At 48.9% G+C, this 12,655-nt stretch overlaps 1 protein-coding gene across 5 annotated transcripts in view; it reads right to left on the bottom strand.

The window, feature by feature from the left end:
• Positions 1-5,822: 5,822 nt before the first annotated feature.
• Positions 5,823-12,655, bottom strand: part of terf1 (telomeric repeat binding factor (NIMA-interacting) 1) — a 69,431-nt gene continuing 62,598 nt past the window's right edge. For 3 of the 5 annotated variants that reach the window (XM_070891234.1, XM_070891233.1, XM_070891232.1), the window contains one exon: positions 5,823-7,568. In XM_070891234.1, the coding sequence (XP_070747335.1) occupies positions 7,383-7,568 (186 nt within the window). In that variant the 3' untranslated portion in view covers positions 5,823-7,382. The remainder of the gene's footprint in view (positions 7,569-12,655) is intronic. The other 2 variants (XR_011595440.1, XM_070891235.1) reach the window with 2 other exon arrangements.

Here is a 12,655-nt window from a genome sequence, read left to right on the forward strand (position 1 = left end):
GAAGACATGCAAAGCCATTGGATTGCAAAAGGTAGTGAGGACTGCCAAAACTGTGATAAAGACTTCCAAAACCCCAGCGTGATTCATGCCAAGGAAGGATGTTGCTGATACTATTCAAAGTCCTTCTTCATGTGTGCACCCGCTGACAGGGGAACATGTCGAGCGAACGTGGCTCTGTTATTCACCTTCAAACGGCAGAGTATACTGCTTTGCTTGCAAGGTCAAAGCACGAACAAGTAGCCACTTTACTCATGGGTTTAATGATTGGAAGCATGGAGATAAGAGGATTTCATCTCATGAAAACAGCTACCAGCATAGAGAAGCCATGGTAGTAATGTGCACTAGACAAGCAGGCACTGGTTGTGTGGATGGCCATATTGTCTTCCAGTTTGTAAATGAACGGCAGTACTGGCACAAGGTGCTAGAGCGGGCTGTCTGTGTGATAAAGTTTCTCTGTGAATGAGATGTTTCATTGCGAGGCAGAGACAAAATCGTTGGGTCTCCAAGTAATGGTAATTACTTGAGTGTGTTGGAGATTCTCGCAAACTACGATGCATTTTTTGCTGAACACATCAAGCGTTTCGCCATCAAAGGCAAGGGGCATATTTCATACTTGTCTGCCACCACTTGTGAAGAATTGATTAGTCTGATGTGTGGCAAAGTACTTGAGACAATTATCCAGGAATTGAAATCAGTGAAGTTCTATTCAATATCTGTTGATTCAACGCCAGATGTCACACACTCAGATCACTGACATTTGTCATCTGCACTGTTCTACCAACTGGTCCTGAAGAAAGGTTCCTAAAGTCCTTGCTGATAATCGGTCCTACTTGACAAGAAATAGCAGAAATAATACTGACCTTCCTAGATGAGAACGGGATCGACATACAAAATTGTCGCAATCTTATGATAATGCTTCAAATACGAGTGGGAAATACATTGGTGTCCAAACTATCAGAGCAATGCCCATATGTGACGTTTATACCATGTGCAGCACTCACTCAACCTTATGGGGAAAAACAGTGCCGAATGCAGCCCAGTGATCGTCAGATTTTTTGACATTGTACAAAAGTTATAGTTTTTTCTCTGCATTGACGTATCGCTGGTGACTACTTTATGAAAAACTAAAGCCTTTATATGGTTGTATGTCGTCAAACAGCTTTCTGCTACTCGATGGTCAGCAAGGTATGAAGCAGTATCAGCCCTGCTCAAAGGTTACACTCCCATATGTGAAGTGTTGGAATCCCTGGCAACTGACGAGGAACAGAAAGGTGAATGCCGAATGAAGCTTAGTTGAGCCTTGACAAACTGGATTCAGTTATTCTCATTGTTATTTGGAACACAGTCTTGAAGCGCTTTCACCTGACCAATCTCTCACTTCAAGAGACCGGCTTGAATCTGAATGTCATGGTGTCCTTGCTCAAGTCCCTTGTTGATTTTGTTAAGACCCAGTGGACAGAGCTTGAGGACTTCGAAGACCTAAGGATTAAACTGTGTGGCCATGAGTACAATTCTGCTCAGAGGCGTGTCCGGGTAAGCAACCGCCGCTATGACGATGGAGATGCTGAAAACACTGTGCTGTCACCCAAGGAGAAATTCAAAACTGAAGTGTTCCTTGTCATCATTGATCAATTAATCAGTACCTTGAAACATCGCCTTGAAGCATACAAGGAAACCAACTGTAAGTTTGGATTCCTGTCCAAGCTAGCCGCTCTCTCCACACACGAGATCAAGCAAGCCGTAGCAAATCCCAAAGATCTGGAACTTATGATTGAAAGTGAATTCATCAAGTTTTCTAGCCTGGCGGCATCCTCAACAGAGCTTCAAACTTCAATTTGTGTCAAACAAACTAAGTCAGCAGAGCTGAGAATGTACCAATTCCTCCATACACACACCCTCACCCAAACCTTTTCGAACATTGAAATAGCTCTTCGGCTATATCTGTCGATGATGGTATCAAATTGCAGTGGTGAGTGGCTCTTCTCAAAATAAAACACATCAAGGATGAGGTCAGAAACCAAATGGGACAAGATCGACTTAATAGTCTTTCAATCATGAGCATCGAGAGCGAAGTACTGAAGGGACTTGACTTCTTGAAAATCATTAACGAGTTTAGCCGACAAAAATCTAGGAAAAGACCAATGTAATGTTATACTTGTAGTGACCCCTGTGGAGAAAATGGAATGCAAATGATGGTCTTCCAAAAAAAATTGTACTGTCTTGTTCTAAATTATTGTCATTGTTGATTTAGTTTCAAAATGTAAGGATTTTTAAAATTAAAGTTGTTGTTTACTGTTTATACAGGGTTTCAAGGTATCGGTTTGATTGTTTGGAAACAATAAAATATTAAATGAGTGTCATCATAGTATCAATGAGAACATAACCTGAGATGTAGAGCTGACCAGATGCATACTCAGTATGGTGCCCTGTGACTTGGCTCACTAATGTAATTTACTGCAGGATGTGAATAGTGTAGGGGGCCCATAGCCAGGGTACTGCCCGGGGCCCCCTTAATCCATTCCTGTACAATAGGAGCATTGGCCTCATCAGACTCTGCAGTTGTGCTTCATCTTTTATTTTTAATAATTCTATTTTTCCTTTCCATTTTCACTCTGGTCTACTAAATCATGCACCAATTAAAAGAGAGGGCAGATGATGCTCTGAAACAAAGAGATGCACAAGAGCCATCTAGAGATGACCTTCCTATTGGTTTTCCCTCTACTCTAATTCGAAATTTTTGCTTTCCCATAGCATTTCCTAATAACAATGATTCAGACCAGGAACTATAGATTGAGGAAACAAGATAGCGTGTGCTCATTCAAATATGCCACCAGACAGTGGATTTGTCAAAAGGTAACTTGCTGCCTGCTCATACACAGTCATTCATTTAAATCTAATACAGTTCAATGAATTTACAAAGTAGAGATGCTACTGAAAAATATCTATTTAGAAACAATGCACAGGTTGGGAACCGTAATGAAGCATTTGTAATAAGCGTTGACATCTCTGTCCACCACCACTCTTCCAGTCAAGTTCTTTGGTCCCGAGTACTATGCCCTAACCCAGAAGCTAAGGTAAGCTGCTCTTTGTTTGTTTCTGCCTCTTGCCAAGTTGTGACCCTAAGAAATCCAGTTTATTCACTCTTGCAGGCACTGTAAGCATTTCCATTCATGTATTGGCAACAAAGAAAGCAAAAGTTCACTAAATCTTTCTTTGGATTAAGGTAACTAAACAGGAAGGATGCAAAAAGACAATGAACCATATTACTCTGTTAGACTGGGAAGAACTGCCTCAGTATTCTTGCTCAAGTGCAGAATCCTTTAAATAAAGTTATTTCTTGGAATTTACCTTTTCGATTTTTCTTACAAAACTTCTAATATACAAGGGAAATTTGTCCATGATAGAATAAGATCAGGTTTACTCAAAAAGATGCTTTAAATTTTTTTTTAAAAAAGTACAAAAATGTCATACATTAAATATTGGTCAGTTTGGGCATACAGGTTAAGTGTTGTGAATCCGGAGCCCTCGGGACCAACGCCGTTCTGGATTTTTCCGGACTTTCGATTGTCTTTCTGACATCACGAATCCGGAAACACCCGAGCCCAGGTTTGGGTATTTCTGGATTTCGGAACGTCAGAAAATGGGAGGGGGGTGTCCCCGCTGAGGAGCTGTTCGGGTGGGCGAGCCTCACTGAGGGGAAACTATTAGGGCGGGCTCCGCCGTGGGGAAGGGGCTCGGGCGGGCCCTGCCGTGGGGAAGGGGCTCGGGCGGGACCCGCCGTGGGGAAGGGGCTCGGGCGGGCCCTGCCGTGGGGAAGGGGCTTGGGCGGGACCCGCCGTGGGGAAGGGACCCTGCTATGCGGAAGGGGCTCGGGCGGGACCCGCCGTGGGGAAGGGGCCCTGCTATGGGGAAGGGGCTCGGGCGGGCCCTGCCGTGGGGAAGGGGCTCGGGCGGGACCCGCCGTGGGGAAGGGGCTCGGGCGGGACCCGCCGTGGGGAAGGGGCCCTGCTGTGGGGAAGGGGCTCAGGCGGGACCTGCCGTGGGGAAGGGGCTCGGGCGGGACCCGCCGTGGGGAAGGGGCTCGGGCGGGACTTGCCGTGGGGAAGGGGTTCGGGCGGGCCCTGCTATGGGGAAGGGGCTCGGGCGGGCCCTGCTATGGGGAAGAGGTTCGGGTGGGACCCGCCGTGGGGAAGGGGCCCTGCTATGGGGAAGGGGCTCGGGCGGTCCCTGCTATGGGGAAGAGGTTCGGGCGGGACCTGCCGTGGGGAAGGGGCTCGGGCGGGACCCGCCGTGGGGAAGGGGCTCGGGCGGGCCCTGCTATGGGGAAGGGGTTCGGGCGGGACCCGCCGTGGGGAAGGGGTTCGGGCGGGACCCGCCGTGGGGAAGGGGCCCTGCTTTGGGGAAGGGGCTCGGGCGGGCCCTGCTATGGGGAAGAGGTTCGGGCGGGCCCTGCTATGGGGAAGAGGTTCGGGCGGGACCTGCCGTGGGGAAGGGGCCCTGCTATTGGGAAGGGGTTTGGGCGGGACCCGCCGTGGGGAAGGGGCCCTGCTATGGGGAAGAGGTTCGGCGGGACCCGCCGTGGGGAAGGGGCCCTGCTATGGGGAAGGGGTTCGGGCGGGACCCGCCGTGGGGAAGGGGCCCTGCTATGGGGAAGAGGTTCGGGCGGGACCTGCCGTGGGGAAGGGGCCCTGCTATGGGGAAGGGGTTCGGGCGGGACCTGCCGTGGGGAAGGGGCCCTGCTATGGGGAAGGGGCTCGGGCGGGACCCGCCGTGGGGAAGGGGCTCGGGCGGGACCCGCCGTGGGGAAGGGGCTCGGGCGGGCCCTGCCGTGGGGAAGGGGCTCGGGCGGGCCCTGCTATGGGGAAGAGGTTCGGGCGGGACCTGCCGTGGGGAAAGGGCCCTGCTATGGGGAAGGGGTTCGGGCGGGACCTGCCGTGGGGAAAGGGCCCTGCTATGGGGAAGGGGTTCGGGCGGGACCTGCCGTGGGGAAGGGGCCCTGCTATGGGGAAGAGGTTCGGGCGGGACCTGCCGTGGGGAAGGGGCCCTGCTATGGGGAAGGGGTTCGGGCGGGACCTGCCGTGGGGAAGGGGCCCTGCTATGGGGAAGAGGTTCGGGCGGGACCTGCCGTGGGGAAGGGGCCCTGCTATGGGGAAGGGGCTCGGGCGGGACCCGCCGTGGGGAAGGGGCTCGGGCGGGACCCGCCGTGGGGAAGGGGCTCGGGCGGGCCCTGCCGTGGGGAAGGGGCTCGGGTGGGCCCTGCTATGGGGAAGAGGTTCGGGCGGGACCTGCCGTGGGGAAGGGGCCCTGCTATGGGGAAGGGGTTCGGGCGGGACCTGCCGTGGGGAAGGGGCCCTGCTATGGGGAAGGGGTTCGGGCGGGACCCGCCGTGGGGAAGGGGTTCGGACGGGACCCGCCGAGATGTTCGATGTGGAGGCGGTGTTCGGACGGGCTGGCGAGGAGGCCCCGAGGTAAGGGCAGCGGGGGCAAGGTGAGCGAGGCGAGGAGAGGCCAGAGGTCAGGCAGTGACAGGGCCCCGAGGTCGATGGGTCCGGATTCCAAAACATTTTACAGATTTCGGACAACCCTGCCACCGATCGGCCCAGAGTCCGGATTCCAGAACATTCCGGAATTCCGGATTTTCAATACTGCACCTCTGTTGGTATATATAAAATACTAATGGTAGCTTAATGTATTCAAAAATTAAAAATACATTGGGAAGGATGAATGATCCATGCTCACTATTAGCAAGGGAGTTGGGAGTAGAATTTAAAAAAGAGAAATATTGAAGTATGTTGTAACAAAAGAGACAAAATGCTGCATCCTGATGTTTATGAAGAACATTTATTAACATGAATCATATACAGATATTGAAACTAAACAGTATTTCTATCATTTAATTTAAAATTTAAATTCTCTCCTTCCCGAAAGTTTTTCTAAAAAAGCTCCTGGCAGCATCTTTCAATAATGGGCATGTAACAGCGGTATCATGTTGCTACTCTGCAGTTTCCCTCCCTGTAGGGAGTTGGCTAGCTTCCAGCCAACACTTCTGCAATGATACAAAAAAACAGGAATATACTGTGATTTTACCACGCTCAGTGCACAGCAACAGACCTTACACTATGTAGCTAATCGTTAATAAAAATTGCATCCCAATATGGGATATGCAGAACATTTAGAATTAAACTGCATTTAGTTCACTTAAAATTTTGAGCTCCCAAGATTTAATCTTTCAGCCATTCAGAATTTCTACTGGCATGGTTTCTTGTTCAACCAGGAGGAGATTTGAGCCGAGAATGCCGACATCTCCAGATTATTGTTGCTCCACAATAAGCTGAAAGGAGCTGCCACACTTTTGTGGGATAGAACTGGTCCTGACAGTCTTTTCTTGTCCCTTCATTACCAAACTGGGAACTTGTAAAACCCATCTAACAACTGTGTTCCAATAATAGCCAGTGAGACTGGGGTTTAAACACTGACCTTGCTTTGAGTTCAACACTTTAATAGAGGCTTAAGATAGACATCAAATTATTTTAATACCTCCATCCCACACAGTACACTAGGGAACAATCACTTTTCTCTATCTGGCCATTATTTTAATGTTATTTTATACAATGAGACTAAAGTAGCATGGTATGGGGATATTTTGGTAAAACAATTGTTTAACATGACACTCAATTATAATATGGTGTGAACTTTTCATTGCAATTTCTATGCTAAATGACAAGAACACCAAATAGGATATTCACAGCAGCTCACAAAATAGGCTAATGGGCTCTCATGTAAAGGTTTGATGCTCTTTAATACACAAGAGCTGCCCTGGGTCCAAACAGGCACTCATATATGAGTCTTTGATACGTCACTTCCCATTCACTTGCAGTGCACTCAACCTCAAACACTGGGAAAGATCTAATCAAAATATCTGCTATGCCTTGATTGGTCTCTGCACCATGTTTAAGGAACACATCATTAAGATACTGGTGGAACAAAGGTGTAATATCGAATGGTTGTCAATACTGGGTAGATTTGGGGACTATCAAAATGCAGCTGCATCCACTCCCTCCTCCCACACAGCACATGGAACAGAAACATTCAGATGTGCAATCTTCATATTTCACAAAGCAAGCATTTCACTAAAGACAGAATTTAGATAAACACAAGACAAAATGTGTACACAATTAGATGGTATATTTGAGAAATTTACCAAATGTGTCTGATATATCAAGTCCTCCTCAAAGTCTACTGAATGAACGTAGATGTTTCAAAGCGATGGATCTGGCAGTTAAATACGTTGATCTACACATTACCATAAAAATATGAAAAGATCACCAGTCCATCCATTTATGATGGTGATCAATGACTGGAATTTTAAGTGCTATTATTTCTCAGCTATCACTCTCATCATTATCAGAGTTGACCATGCAGAGCTTTTTCATGGTTCTCCATCTGTCCTTCAGCATTACACTGGTACGATTGTTGAATTCACAGTGCTCCCAAATCTTGGTCCAGTTTCCAGATCCAAATCTTCTCACACCTTCCTTCAGCTGCATGTCTTCTTCCCATAACCAGGGCTTTAAAATAAATATTTATTTAATTACATTGATAAGCTGATTTGCAGCTCTTTATAAATTGAATAATTTATAAATATTCTCTTTTTAAAAGTTATGACAAGTATTGTCTGGTACTAGATCATTCACAAGGGAATATATTATAGATTAAAGAGGAATTTTTGAAATTGAGTGCATGTGATCATAAGCTGCATAGGTGCTAGGATGATAATTCTGACCTTCCCTATAAATTATCTGCTTAGTTTGGTAAACAATTTTCCACACAAAATATTACAACAACTTCACATCTTATCCTCACCCCTGAAATAAATGGTTAACTAAGTTAGGTTTGATTATTTGGAAAAGAGGTTTTGAGGTAACCTAACTGAAGTATGCAAGATTATGAAGGAATCCAAGCAAATTGTTCTGGCAAAAGGTGAAAATACCAGGACAAATTAAAATTGGGAAGTTAAGGTAGGCAGGTCAGGCAGAACTCTTACACTTTTCAGAGTTATCCAAAATTCTGCTGCCTGTGAACTAACTCGCAACAAGTTCCGTTCACCTATAACCAGTGATCCCTGTAAGGTGCGCGCCCACACAACTGCACACTGATCCAGGGAACACCCGCAACTAGCTTTTCAATGTAAAAACCGTGTATGTGCAGTATGTTGAATGGCTCGCACAGTGCAGGGCCAACATTTGTTTTTATAGGGAACATATCCTATTACCCATGTGCTTGCTGACCTACACTGGCTTCTGGTTAAGCAACACCTTGATTTTAAAATTCTCATCATTGTTTTCAAATCACTCACTGGCCTTGCCCTCCCTATCTCTGTAATCTCCTCCAGCTCACAACCCTCTGAAATATCTGTGCTCCTCCAATTCTGGCCTCTTGCGCATCTCCGATTTTAATTGCTCCACCATTGGCGGCCGTGCCTTCAGCTGCCAAAGCCCCAAAAGCTCTGGAGTTCCTTCCCATAACCTCTCCACCTCCTTTAGGATACTCCTTAAAACCTACCTTTGACCAAGCTTTTGGCCATCTGCCCTAATTTCTCCTTATGTAGCTCAGTGTCAAATTTTGTTTGATAACACTCTTGTGAAGTGCCTTGGGGTAATTTACTATGTTAAAGGTGCTATATAAATACAAGTTGTTGTTGTAATCGTGACTATTTATGTTCTATTTTTGAGTTAGTTCAGTTTAATAACTGTAAAATCTATGTTGTGTCATTACTACTGTTCACTTATTCTTTAAATGCTCAATAAATTTATTTGGTTTAATGCCTAATTTATTAAAGAGGATATGGGGTCGTTAGTTCTGCTCAGGTTGCAAATAGTCTCGAGCAGCCTGACAGTGGCCAAGGAGACGGATGAAGTCGATGACAAGTTTGTGATGGGGACTGAAGATAATGGCTTCGGACTTCCCAATATTTAATTACAGGAAATTTCTGCTCATCCAATACTGGATGTCGGACAAGCAATGTGACAAATCAGAGACAGTAGTGGGGTTGAGAGAAGTGGTGGAGAGGTAGTGCTGGGTATCATCAGAGTACATGTGGAACCAGGCATCGTGTTTTGGGGGATATCGCTGAACGGCAGCATGTAAATGAGAAATAGGAGGCAGTCAAGAATAGATCCTTGAGGGTGTCCAGAGGCAATGATGTAGGAGCGAGAAGAGAAGAAATTGCAGGTGATTCTCTGTCTACGACTGAATAGATTGGAATGGAACTAGGTGAAGGCAGTCCCAGCCAGCTCAACAACAGAGGCGTAGGAGCAGAATGGTGCGGTCAACTGCATCAAAGGCTGCAGAGTGGTTGAAAAGGATGAGGAGTGATAGGTTAGCTTGATCACAATCATATTGGTTGTAATTTGTGACTTTGATAAGGGCCGTTTCAGTGCTGTGGCGGGGCAGAAACCCGATTAGAGGTATTCAAACATGGAGTTGCGGGAGAGATGGGCACAGATTTATGAGGAGACAACACGTTCAAGGACTTGAGCGGAAAGGGAGGTTGGAGATGGCAGTAGTTTGCAAGGACAGCGGGTCAAGGGTGGGGTTTTTTGAGGAGTGGGTGATGATGGCAGATTTGAAGGGGAGGGGGACAGTACCCAAGGAATGGGAACTGTCAACAGTATCAGCTAACATAGGGGCCAGGAATGGAAGTTGGTGGTCAGCAGTTTGGTGGGAATGGGGTTGAGGGAGCACGAGATGGGTCTCATGGACAAGATGAGCTCAGAGAGGGTACAAGGGGAGATAGGAAAGAAACGAGACAAAGATGTGAGTTCAGAAAATTGAAGGTCATATTCAGTTGGTAAAAGACTGCATGTTTGATGTCAATTGAACAGTGAAGTTCAGTGAGAACTTACTTTGGCCCACTTCCATTTCATTTGCTCATTCATTATTCCACTAATCAAAGTAGCTGGGTTGGGCTGCATCAAGTAATGACAGAAATATAAAGGGTAGCCATAGTCTATGACAGAATACTACTATGGGACAAACAACTTACTGTGCAGGCCATCACATGCAGTATGGTTCAATAAAATATGCTTTTATTTTTAGAAACCCTACTGAAATATGAACTATGATATAATGTACACTAAAAATAGTAATACAATTGTAATAATATTCAAACAATAGCTTAAGCATTATAATTCCCAAGCTATTCAAATTGGACAATCACTTGCGCTTAGAAAGGGGATGGGCTACAAAACTAGAATTCTTTATTCAATTAGTCAGACTTGGATAACATGCAACAAAACTACTCATAAAATGGTGCATATTGCACCAAGGAACTGAACTATTTCATAAAAACTATGAGAAAACAAAGCCAACATTAAACTAAAGTAGCTTAGAGAGTCCATGTCAAGATTCAGGGGTCAAGTTTCGGCCTGAGTTGCTCCTATTTTTTTGGAGCAACTAGTTTAGAATGGAATATCTTAGAAATTACAATTCTCGGCATTTAGATTGCTCCAGTTCTAGTGAGTTAGAACAGTTTCATTTTAGAACAGATTTTTATTTTCCAAAAGGGGGCGTGTCCAGCCACTTACGCCTGTTTTGCAAGTTTAAGCAGCGAAAACTTACTCCAAACTAACTTAGAATGAAGTAAGTGTAGATTTTTGAACGCTCAGAAAAACCTTGCCAACACTTAGAAAATCAGGCGCAAGGAAGAGAGATTGGGGGGGGGGGGGGGGGTGAAGGGATGTTTACAAACATGAAACACATCACTTTTACAAATAAAGCGCTATCATCAATAATAAATGATACATTGATCAATAAATCAACCAATAAATCAATCAAAAAAATTAATAAAAAATAATTAACAAATCAATAAATAAAAAATAAGTTTCTACTCACCGACTGCAGCACCGGGAGCCCTCCAACAGCGTGCTGGGATGGGGGCCCCCCCCAGTGTGTGTCTCTCTGTCTGTCAGTGTCTCTCTATCTCTCTGTCTGTGTCTCTGTGTTTCTGACAGCGAGGGGTGGGGGGGAGGAGGGGAGGAGGGGGGGAGGGGGAAGAGGGGGGGGGAAGAGAGAGGGCGGAAGAGAGAGGGGGGGAGAGAGAGGGGGGGAGAGAGAGGGGGGGAGAGAGGGGGAAAGAGAGAGGTGGGGAGAGAGAGGGGGGAGAGAGAGGGGGGGAGAGAGAGGGTAGGGGGGAAGAAAGAGGGTAGGGGGGAAGAGAGAGGGTAGGGGGGAAGAGAGAGGGTAGGGGGGAAGAGAGAGGGTAGGGGGGAAGAGAGAGGGTAGAGGGGGAGAGAGAGGGTAGGGGGGGAGAGAGAGGGTAGGGGGGGAGAGAGAGGGTAGGGGGGGAGAGAGAGGGTGGGTGAGAGAGGGTAGGGGGGACAGAGAGGGTAGGGGGGAGAGAGAGGGTAGGGGGAGAGAGAGGGTAGGGGGAGAGAGAGGGTAGGGGAGAGAGAGGGAGAGAGGGAGAGAAGGAGGGGGGAGAGGGAGGGTGGGGGAGAGGGAGGGTGGGGGAGAGAGGGTGGGGGAGACGGGGGAGGAGAAGATTGGGGAGGAGAGAGGGCGGCAGAGAGGGGGGGAGAGAGGGAGGGGGGGAGAGAGGGAGGGGGGAGAGAGGGAGGGGGGGAGAGAGGGAGGGGGGAGAGAGGGAGCGGGGAGAGAGGGAGAGAAGGAGGGGGGAGAGGGAGGGTGGGGGGGAGAGAGGGAGGGAGAGAGAGAGGAGAGCGAGAGTGGGGGGAAGGGGGGGGGGAGAGAGGAGAGGGGGGGGGGGGGAAGAGGAGATGGAGGGGGGGAAGGAGAGGGAGAGAATGAGAGGGAGGGAGGGGGGAGAGGAGAGGTAGGGAGAGGAGAGGGAGAGAGAGGGTAGGGGGGAGAGAGAGGGTAGGGGGGGAGGGAGAGGTGTAGGGGGGAGAGAGAGGGTAGGGGGGGGAGAGAGAGGGTAGGGGGGGAGAGAGAGGGTAGGGGGGAGAGAGAGGGTAGGGGGGGAGAGAGAGGGTAGGGGGGAGAGAGAGGGTAGGGGGGAGAGAGAGGGTAGGGGGGAAGAGAGAGGGTAGGGGGGGAAGAGAGAGGGTAGGGGGGGGGAAGAGAGGGGAGGGGGGAGGGGAAAGGGAGGGAGGGGGAGAAGAGGGGGGAGGGGTAGGGGGGGAAGAGAGAGGGTAGGGGGGGAGAGAGGGAAGGTGGGGGGAAGAGAGAGGGTAGGGGGAATTATAGTGGTCTATGTCTCTCTAGAGAGGGTAGGGGGAGAGAGAGAGGGTAGGGGGGGAGGGGGAGGTAGGGGGGGAGAGAGAGGGTAGGGGGGAGAGAGAGGGTAGGGGGGAGAGAGGGTAGGGGGGGAGAGAGGGTAGGGGGAAGAGAGGGTAGGGTGAGGGAGAGGAGAGAAGGAGGGGGGGAGAGGGAGGGTTGGGGGGAGAGAGGGTGGGGGAGAGGGGGGAGGAGAAGATTGGGGAGGAGAGAGGGCGGCAGAGAGGGGGGGAGGGGAGGGGGAGTGAGGGAGGGGGGGGAGAGAGGGAGGGGGGAAGAGAGGGAGCGGGGAGAGAGGGAGAGAAGGAGGGGGGAGAGGGAGGATGGGGGGGAGAGAGGGAGGGAGAGAGAGAGGAGAGCGAGAGTGGGGGGAGAGGGGGGGGGGAGAGGGGGGGGAAGAGGAGAGGGAGGGGGCCGG

Source organism: Pristiophorus japonicus, chromosome 1 (genome assembly GCF_044704955.1).
Source record: "Pristiophorus japonicus isolate sPriJap1 chromosome 1, sPriJap1.hap1, whole genome shotgun sequence".
NCBI classification, from domain to species: Eukaryota; Metazoa; Chordata; class Chondrichthyes; family Pristiophoridae; genus Pristiophorus; species Pristiophorus japonicus.